Here is a 10,796-nt window from a genome sequence, read left to right on the forward strand (position 1 = left end):
GAGGAACAGGTGCTAGAAGAGCTTGAGAGAAGCCCATTTGTCTTGCAATGTAGTAGGAAGCATGGAGGGTCACTGTAAATTGCTCTTTCTTGTATTGAGGTATTCCTATTGGAAATACCTAAGCAACAAGAAATTTAACCCAAGTTGTGTTAGCCAAGTTGTTGTCATCATCAGTAGTGGGGAAGAGAAGTCGTTCGAACCAAGCCGATCCACAACTTCGACGTAAAAAAGGGGTAAACATCAATTCTTTGTTCTGAAAGCTTTTGCATGAATGAAGTAATGAGAATACATCCCAGAAAAGGTCTTTAGTCGAAGAGGTATTCTCGAAATTTGGATGGAAAGGAACTAATCGAAAGCCTTTGATATGTTATTTTTCCAAAGAGGTGCCCCCACCTTATTTCACATATTTTTCAAAAACGACATTGAGTCATATTTGTAAAAGCCAAAGGGGACCACCCACTCTGATTGAAGATCTATTTTGAAGATAGTCAATTAAGTGCCCCATTTCATCATATAAATGCCCCAAGATTAACTTGGCCAAGTTGAACTTGTGACCTTCGTGGAGGAAGGCGACCAGTAGAAGGAATAACTTCTACATTTGAATGCTCCTTGAACAGAAGACAATGTCATTCAACCAGTAATATAAGAAAGCAACGTTTTCTTCATCAGTCACAAGATCATCTCCATGGCCATATAGTGACTAAGAAAATCACTATAAGAATTCTTTTGGGTTATCTTATAGGAGTTAGTTGGTTTCATGTCAAATGTTACCTCGGGGTAGTTTATCAGGAGCCCAGTAATGGCAATGACATCAAAAAGTATGGGCCATATCATTCCACAAGGGAGGTGAAAATTATTAGTGGTTTTATTCCAGAAACACTGGGCAGTTCCAATCATCCAATGGTGAGTGGTTGGTGTAAAGTGAGAGAGACAAAGAAGGTCATGGATGCCATGTGCTTTCCAAACGTCGCCTTTTGCAGGTTCGAGGCATTGGTACCAGGCACGGAAGTCAGCATTTTGAGAGGTGATTTTAGGATTGTTTCTGAAAGGCTTTTTGTGGTCAATGAAGGGGGCAACAAAAAAGTCTTACTTGATAAGCAAATCTTCTCTTTCAGTGCTCGGGAAGAAATGAGCATTCTTCTTGGTGTATTCCAAAGTTTGTAAAGGACCAACGAAGCAACATGAGTCATCGTCGGCAGTAAAGGGGATGAGAATCCTTTTGTCAGTTGGCAAGCTCTTAGGATCTTTGATGATAACATCATTGAATCGATTCAAAACCTTCAAATTCGATTGTTCAAAGGCTTCGATTGCAACGTCTTTGCTTTTGTCATAGGCAGATAATGTTCTTGGAACAGAAGGGGAAGCCATTGATGAGTATACCAAAAAGAAGCCTAATGATTGATTTGGTTAGGGAGGGAAAGTTTGTACAAGAAAGTTCGGAGAATAATAGTAAAAAGTTTTTGAGGAGAAAGATGAAAGTTAGGAGACGGAAAGAGGACATTATGCAGATGGTGAGAAATTTCTCAAACGGAAATAAAAAGTTAAGTAACGCTACCATTTTGTATTTCAATTTTTTCAAATTTGAATTTGAAAGCTTTTTTGAGAAGGTGAAGTAGAAGAAAGAGAAACGGTTAGTAATGAAGAATGTGCCATAGTGGGTACAAATAAATGAAAATTAATAAATTTCATTCAAAACAAAGTTATTGATTATAGTAGCAAAGTTAAACGAGATAGAATTAAGTGTTTCATTCTTAAATAATATTGAAAAATAGGTTAATTCTAAGGGGGCAATTTGTTGATCGAAAATATTTGGTTTCGAGAAATACCGTGCTCAAAATATAATGGATTTCTATTTCAAGAAATGGAGGTAGTATCGAGAAAGGTTTATCGAGGAACGAGAAGCAGGAGGCCAGAAGCCAGTCGATGAATAAAGGTTTTTGAAGTTGATTTTTAGCAGTTACATACCTGGTACAGAAAGAGCGGGAACGGTTACTCGAAGATTAACACACACGGAAGTTACTCTTGAATTTGATTGGTCGGAGACTTTAATAAATAGATAAAAGATCGATGAAGAAGAGGTTGGAACTTTACTTTAGAAAAAGTACTCAGGCACACTCATATACCAGCGATTTACTGAGTCTATATTCGAGTCATTTTTCTATAGAGTTCCTTCCATGTCTTTACATTTCCTTTAACTTTCTTGAAACTTTTACTTTTTTTTGCGAATTTACCTTTCAAGCAAGTTGTCTTTCCTGTTTTCCTTTAAGTTTCTGTACTTTATTTTGGATTTTAAAAGTCCTTTGATTTTACCGAAAGGCATTTTACTGATCTTTTAAATTCAATGTAATTTATTTCAATTCCAATCAATTTATTTTCGAATTACTTTATTTATCTTTTAGATTTTCTTTTATTTTGTTCAATAAAAAAATCCTTTGATTCACTTTAGAAAATTGTACTCATAGAAGAGTAGATTTTGCTCTCAGACCATTAGATATTAAACTACTTTCGATTTGTTAAAAATCGATAAAACACTAACACAATTGTTTATGAACTTTTATTTTTAAGGTTCTATGGGACACCAATTGCAGCAATTAAGAGGATATAAGTGGATCACATCATGGCAACAAATATTCATTTCTTTTTGAGTAGTATGGTGTGGTATGAATAAGTTCCTAACTATGCAGGAAGAAGTGTTTGACTGCCTTTTAAGTGGGTAGCTATAAACTAAGTGTGTTTTATCAATAAAATTATATCTTGTATTTTATAGAAGATATAAGGTGTGTGTGCATTGTAATTTATTGAGAACACTAGTGTATTTTTATGTATGATAGTGAATTGTAATAATTTTATACGATTCAAGGGTTGTGGTTTGTGTTGAACTCGTAAGAAAATAAAGTTGAGAATGGTATGTAGATATATTTTTGCATAAAATCGTTTTCATATATAAAGTTGACCCTATATTTCAATAAAAATTCAACATGTGTATTCCTTGCTCGCATAAAATGTGCTTCTATAATAATGATGTATATTTTTCATTTTTAAAAAATGTGATTGTTAGATAAGATCTTATGCATTAGCTATGAGTATAGAGATAATGAGTATCTTAGTAATCTATTTCGATGTAATTATTAGAACATTCATGACAGCATGATTTTAAATTAATAAAAAATGTAAAATACATTTTTTGTGCGAACATTTTTTTGAAGTTTAAAAAAATAAATTTTTTCTCTATTTTCTTTTATAATTGATTCAAAACTTTCAATCTTACTTGGAGAAAAATATACAACAGGTACATACAAAATACCACAAAAACCTATTTTCATCCAATCACGCAAAACATAGCAACTCCCATTACTAAAGCTAAAAACTTGGATAATAGTTCTTCAAAACAACCCTATCTAAATGGCTTAGCTAAGAAGACAACCACATATCAAACACCCAACTCTCGAAAACATATTAATAATATCTAAAAAATACACCATACTCTTCTATTACTATCACTCGAATATACTACACTCTAAGTTTGGACACTTTTCTTTTTTTTTTTTTTTTTTTGAAAGAAAACTTTATATTAAACAACAAGGTCCAAAATATCTAAATGGACCTGATTACAAATCTCTAAGAGAGTTTCTTCCAACCATATTAAGTTTGGTCTGGTAAGTGCCAAATTTGCTAGAGAGTGCGCTACTAAATTACCTTTTCTTTTTACATGTAAAAATTTGTAAAGCCTAAACCTATTCAAAAGAGCTTTACAGTTTGCTATGATGGTGCCAAAAGGACCAGTAAGGTTATGTGTTGAGACTAAAACTTCTACAATTCCAATGTTATCACCTTCTATTTCCAAATCAAAAAAACATCCATGGGCTGCTATATTCAAGCCCATGAATATTGCCATTGCCTCTGCTTTCATAACTGAAAGTAAGTAATGAGTCTCCAATGTGGCAGCAGCCATAACTACCCCCTCCCAATCTCTAATTACCACACCTACACCACCGGTCTTCCCATTAATCACAGCCGCATCAACATTTATCTTGTACTGTCCAGGGGGAGGAGCGATCCAAGTGCTTGGGCTCAAGCTCCCAGGAGGCGTCTTTTGCATTGTCGTCGTAGATTGTATGGACACTTTTCTTTGGTACTATAGATTAAGAATTTTTACACACACACCATTATACAACCCATTCTTCAAAATTCAACCCCAAAGAAAACAAGATCATTGTAATAAGTTAATATCCCAACCTGACCAAAACTAGTTCTTTTCCTTGCTCTAAACCTTAGTTTTATGCTAACTTTTTCTAGAACTTTTCTGTCATTTATGACTGTCCTCCAAAATTATTTCAAAATTGCATTCTCATTACTACAATATGTTTTCTATATGACTGTCATTTTTATTCTCATGCCCATAAACTTTTCAACTTTTCTCTAGCTCTTTCTTAGTTAGTTTTTTCTTCTTCTGTGACTATCCTTTTTTATTCTTACATCACTACTAAAAAATAGTTGATTAGCTACAGATTTTTCTGTAAATATTTATCGAAATTAACAAATAATTTTGTTTGCTGCAATTTTTGCTGCAAAATTCAATCTGCAGTATATGAACTCATGGATAACTATTGCTACGAATTCTTAAATTTGCAGGTAATTTATCTACGAACTTTATCGCAAAAAATCTATAAAATTCCCAGATAATTTCATAATAAATTAAATAATTTGTCGAATTTTGTTTTAAATTTAGCTTCAAATCTTTCACATGTACCAAATTCACAACAAAATTCATAGGTTCATGTGACAACAACTTTCACAAATAATACACCCTCAGTAAAATTCACAATTAATTTTTACAACAAAAATTACCACTTACCTTTACAGGAAATTTCGCAAATAATCAATTTGCGACAAAATTCATAGCTAATCTTTACAGCAAACAAACTCCGCAAGTAACAAAATTCACAACAAAAATCATAACTAAATTTGTCCTGTTCTTTTGCTTTTTTTTTATCTTGCATATATTTTTCTGATTTGTCCCCTTTTTTCTCTCCTTTGTTGCAAATTCCTTTTATGTGGATCTTTCTTCCCTTTTGTCTTGTCCGTTCAAGCCAAGATTACACCAATTTCTTTTTAATGATGTCTTCAATGCAAGGTGGATATAGAGGGGTTGAGATCAACTCGTTATCCTTCTCTTCGTGTGCCAATTTTCTTGTTCTTATTGGAATAAATTAATTTCAATAACTCAGATTATCCATATTGAATCACCAAAAATATATTATAATGCGGAAGCGTACCTTTACTCATAAGAGTCAGAAATTGATGGAAGGATTTGGATCTTGTGGTTCTTTCAATCTTAAGCCTTCTGTATCCCTAGGCGGCTGAATTGCAACTCTTTTGATGGGGAAAGAGCAACAAAGGCGGCATTGGTATATTGGGGACCCAAACCCTGAAGGCCTATTTATATTTGAGCATGGCACCCATTAAACCCTAAAACCCAAATAAAATAGTATCTAAAGTCCAAAAGATAATATATCTAAAATCCAAAAGATAATTATCTAAGGAACAAAAGATAATATCCGGTTTTAATCTCATTTAATTCCAAATCAAAAGTAATAATGACTTATTCAATTTAACATTTATAACAATAAATGAGATCATCATTATATAAGTCATTTAATTTGAAATAGCATAATTTGTGATTATAATTAATATATGTATTGCCCACAAATAAATTAGGAAATTAAAATAATTTCCTAACAATCTCCTACTTGGGCTATACATATACTCTTTCTTGATATAATCACATCTTATAAACTTTATGCGTGCATCTGAATGCTATTTCTCTCATTACTTTAACAATCTGGTCCGTCTCATACATTAGATATGGAACTATCGCAGCTTTTATCACATTAATGTCATGACTAAACCAAGACAATCATCATCCTAATATACTTAACAACATAGATCAAATTTGGATGAGTAATATGAAAATTACATGCCAAGTGATCTCATGCATGTCTATTTCCAGCTGGTCCAAACTTTATTGAGATCAAACACAATATAAATATTGCAAAATGAATATTTCACATAACATGAAACAAACCATCAACTTAATTCTGCAGAAACATAATTCAATTATCTGTCATAGGACATATAGCATAAAATAAACTCCCACTAAACTAAGGCATCACAAATATTGACACCCATCCGAGCAGTGTGCTCATGAAAGACTTTAGGGACCAATCCCTTGGTTAGTGAGTCTGCTAGCATATACTCTGTTTCTATATGTTCTATGGAAATCTGTTTTTTTCTTTAAACTTTCTCCTTAACAACTAAGAACTTGATGCCTATATGCTTCGATTTTGTCAAGCTCTTATTGTTGTTGGAGTATAATACTGCTGACTTATTGTCACAAAATATCTTTAATAGCCTTTCAATGTCATCTACTATATGAAGCTCAGTGACAAGGTTTTGCAACCATATGCCATGAAATCAGAATCAGAGTACCTAATGATCTCCAAATTTTCTGATCTCCGATAAGTAAGCATGTAATCCTTTGTTCTCTTTAAATAACGCATTATGCGTTTAACAGCTATCCAATTATCCATGTCCAGATTGCTCAAGTATCTACCCAACACTCCCACTATAAATGATATATCGGGATGTGTGCAAACTTGAGCATACATTAAATTCCCTAGTGCTAATGCATAAGGTTTATCATGCATTGCTGTCTTCTCAAGATCATTTTGGGGCATTGCTTGAGACTAAACTTGTCTCTTTTAGCTACGGGTGTGTCAATTGGTCTACAACTTTCCATGCCATATCTACTTAAAATCTTTTCGATATAGTTCTTTTGTGATAATTCAAGAATATCTTAAGAATGATCTCTTAGTATCTCGATTTGTAATACAAAAGAGGCATCACCAAGATCTTTCATTTCGAATTTGTTCGATAGAAATTTCTTAGTTTCATGCAACAAGCCTATATCGTTACTGGCAAGTAGAATGTCATCAACATATAAGACCAAAAAGATGTATTTACTCCCACTGAACTTGCAGTATACACATTTCTCTATAATATTTACCTCAAAATTATATGAGGTAATAACTTGATGAAACTTGTGAAACCATTAACGGGAAGCTTGTTTGAAATCATAGATGAATTTTCTCCTTTCTCTGTTGGATCTCCTTAATGACACTTCTTAAGGTTGTTGAGCTTGTTGTATGGGTTGGGATTGAGAAGGATTCTCATTATTTTCCTGTACTATAGCAGCATCTTGAGCAACAACAATATTCTCATTGTTCTCTTGTACTGCAACTGGATCTACAGTAGGATTCTCATTATGCTCTTGTACTATAACTGTATCTTGAACAATAATAGGCACAAAGACCAGATCATTGTCAGTTATAGAATCCTCATCAAAAGATACATTTCTAATATTTTCTTCCCCCCAAACTCAACATCCTCAAGAAATCTCACATTTCCCATTTCAAAAAATAGACCTTGATGCAGGATTGTAAAACTTGTACCCCCGTGAACGCTCGGCGTAACCAACAAAATAGCAACTAATTGTCCTTGAGTCCAATTTTCTTTCATGCGGCCTATAAGGTCGCGCCTCACCTGGACATCCCCAAATATGCAAATGCTTTATACTGAGCCTTTTCCCAGTCCAAATTTCATATGGGGTTTTGTTAACTGCTTTGCTTGGTACCCTATTAAGGATGTACACTGCAGTCTTTAAGACTTCTCCCCAGAGTGATTCAGGCAAGGAAGAATGACTAATCATACTTCTTACCATGTCCTTAAGAGTTCGGTTTCTTCGTTCTGCAACACCATTCATGCTAGGTTTTCCTGGCATGGTGTATTGCGGAACAATACCACACTCCTCTAGGAAAAGAGAGAAAGGCCCAGGATGTTACTCACTTGAACCATCATGTCTTCCGTAGTATTCACCACCACGATCAGATTTGACAGCTTTAATTTTCTTTCCAAGTTGAAGTTCAACTTCAGCTTTGAAAGACTTAAAAACATCCAAGGCTTAGGACTTTTCATGAATTAAATATAGATACCCGTAATGAGAGTAATCATCTATGAATGTAATAAAGTACTGTTGTCCATTCCAAGAGACAGTAGGGAATGGGCCACATATATTGGTATGTATCAGTTCTAAGACATCTTTAGCTCTATCGGCACCTAATTTCTTTTCGTTTGTCCTTTTTCCCTTTATGTACTCAATGCAGACTTCAAAATCCGCCAAATTTAGGGGTCCAAGAATTCCATCCGACACGAGCCTCTGAATTCTCTGTTTAGAGATGTGACCTAGGCGTTTATGCTATAATGATGCTGAATTCTTATTTAGTTTTTGTTTTGTACCCGTTTGCAGTATTTCATTATTATAGGAATTTAAGTTAAGCCTATATAGATTATCCACCAAATGAACAGAGCAAATATTATTCGAATTCTAGAAGAGACTAACTTTATTGTCTCTGAACGAACAAAAATAACCTGATTTGTCCAAACGAGAAACAGAAACCAAATTCCGTCTAAATGACGGTACATAAAATGTCTCTAATAAATCCAAGTAAAATCCACTCGTGGAACATAATCTAAAGCTTCCTATAGATTCGACTGCAACTATATTACCGTCTGCCACATAGATGTATCTTTCAGCATCACTTGGCGGTCGGCTCCACAGACAACCCTGCATAGTAACACTTACATGAGTAGTAGCAGCAGAATCTACCCACCAAGTATCAAAAGGTGCATAACTTAAACTAGCCTCAGAACAAATGAAAGTAAGAATTAAAACCTTCTTTACAGCCCAGGTGGCATATTTGGTACAATTCTTCTTCATGTGTCCCACCTTCTTACAGAAGAAACAAGTTGAAACTTGATCCTGTTTCTTAGCCTTTTTCTGCTGAGAAGGCACATCCGCAGTAGTATCACGCTTTCTTTTATACTGAGAAGATGAAGTCATATGAGCACTTTCAGTCTTATCTTGCTGTAGCCTCTCTTCTTCTTGCACACAGTGAGATATAAGCTCATTTAAGGACCAAGTGTTCTTCAGAGTGTTATAACTCACTTTGAATTGCCCAAAGTGTGCATGAAGGGAAATCAAAATGAAATGCACGAGTAAATCTTCAGACAACTCTAACTTTAGTGCTTTCAATTTTGAAGCAAGATGAGACATTTCCATAATCTACTCCCTTATGTTCCCTTTACCTTTATACCTCATGGAGACAAGTTTGCTCAAAAGACTACTTGCCTCCGCTTTTTCATTCTTAGTAAAGAATTTTTCAACATCTTTTAGGAACTGTTTGGCATCTTTATCCTCAGTAATTGAGCCCCGAAACGTCTCAGGAATTGAGCGTTTCATGATCATAATGCTCATTCAATTGGAAGTGGGTTTCTCCTCTCGAAGAGTTATATCTAGATCCATACAATCGAGGACAATCTCCAAGGCATCCTTCCAAACTTTAAAGTTTGAACCATTCAGCATAGGAATACTGCTAATTTGTGCAGAAACATTGGTAGTTAAAGCCAGAGTTTCTGGATTAGAATAAAAAGGAACATGCAGTAAATATTAGTTAAATAATGGGAAAAACCATATTGAGATATCTAGAACAACATTAATTTTTAATCTTTGGATAGAAAATTAACTGTAAGTGATACTCTCATTGTAGTAATCAAATATTATCGAAATTTCTGTCACAAATTGAGCCTTTCTTTGGACTGACTTAATGCGCACATAGAAACTTAAATTTCGCAACCTATTTATTACCGCATATATTTTCTATTAATTGGCCAAACAATAACCTTCTTTTGGGCCAATTATTGACCGCATAATTAATAGAAAATAAACAAAAGTGTGTAATGCTTATTATTTAGCCAAACAATAAACTTCCTTTGGGCCGATTATTGTTCGCATAAATAATAAGTATTACTTTATTCTTAATCAGTTACTCAAATATTTATTTACCATCAATATGTGTATGTAATTCGGCCAAATATAGACCTTCTTTTGGGCTGACTAATATTCGCATGAATTACATATCACCATATTCCTAATATTTTGAATAAATCAATTTTCACAAAAGAGACTACTTTGGCAGCATAATGTTCAATCAATTTATTCTAAAACCAAATTTTTATAAAATAGATAGGTATAATAATCCAAATTGTTACTAATTTCTTTATGTAACAATTAATATTTTTTTTATTACTCAAATATTATTGATGTGTACTCGTAATTTGGCCAAATATAAATCTTTCTTTGGTAGATCAATATTTACATAAGTGACATATACATATTAATCCTTATATCCCAAGAAGATAATTCATTAATTTTATATCAAACTAATGACACATACAATTAAATTCAAAAAAAATTATAATTCAATAATGCTCAGTTAATTTAACAAAAGATGAAAACCGTATATAAATCATTAGTTTATGAGCATCATTTTATATAAAAAAAAATTAACCAAAAGATGCTCAGCTTACATTATAAGCACACAACAATCAAAATATATATATCCAAACGATCAAATATATATGTATGTAAATGGCCATGTCAGTATGTATATAAGAGCACTATAACCCAAATCCACAACGGTATATATTATATATGTGCAACAATAATTGACAGGGCCGTAGAAGAATAGTGTTCATCCATTATATATATAATGAGGTAATGACCAAATCAGTACCCGAAAGATTCAAACGCTGATATTTAAGTACTTCACTATTGTTATTGACAAAATGGTCCTTAAAAGATTTTAAAATTTGACAAGCGTACCCACGAGTTCACTGGA

General features: G+C 33.4%; 1 protein-coding gene across 1 annotated transcript; it reads right to left on the minus strand.

Annotated features, from left to right (window-relative positions):
• Positions 1–3,571: 3,571 nt before the first annotated feature.
• LOC114924892 (uncharacterized) lies at positions 3,572–4,099 on the minus strand. Its single transcript, XM_029291030.1, has one exon. It carries the CDS (start codon positions 4,097–4,099, stop codon positions 3,572–3,574), a length of 528 nt encoding a protein of 175 aa, XP_029146863.1.
• Positions 4,100–10,796: the final 6,697 nt, after the last annotated feature.

This window comes from Arachis hypogaea, chromosome 12 (assembly GCF_003086295.3).
Source record: "Arachis hypogaea cultivar Tifrunner chromosome 12, arahy.Tifrunner.gnm2.J5K5, whole genome shotgun sequence".
In the NCBI taxonomy this organism is placed as follows: domain Eukaryota; kingdom Viridiplantae; phylum Streptophyta; class Magnoliopsida; order Fabales; family Fabaceae; genus Arachis; species Arachis hypogaea.

Bases quoted from the DNA above. Each gene is read 5' to 3' on its own strand.
- LOC114924892 (XM_029291030.1), bottom strand. From the start codon at position 4,099: ATGCAAAAGACGCCTCCTGGGAGCTTGAGCCCAAGCACTTGGATCGCT.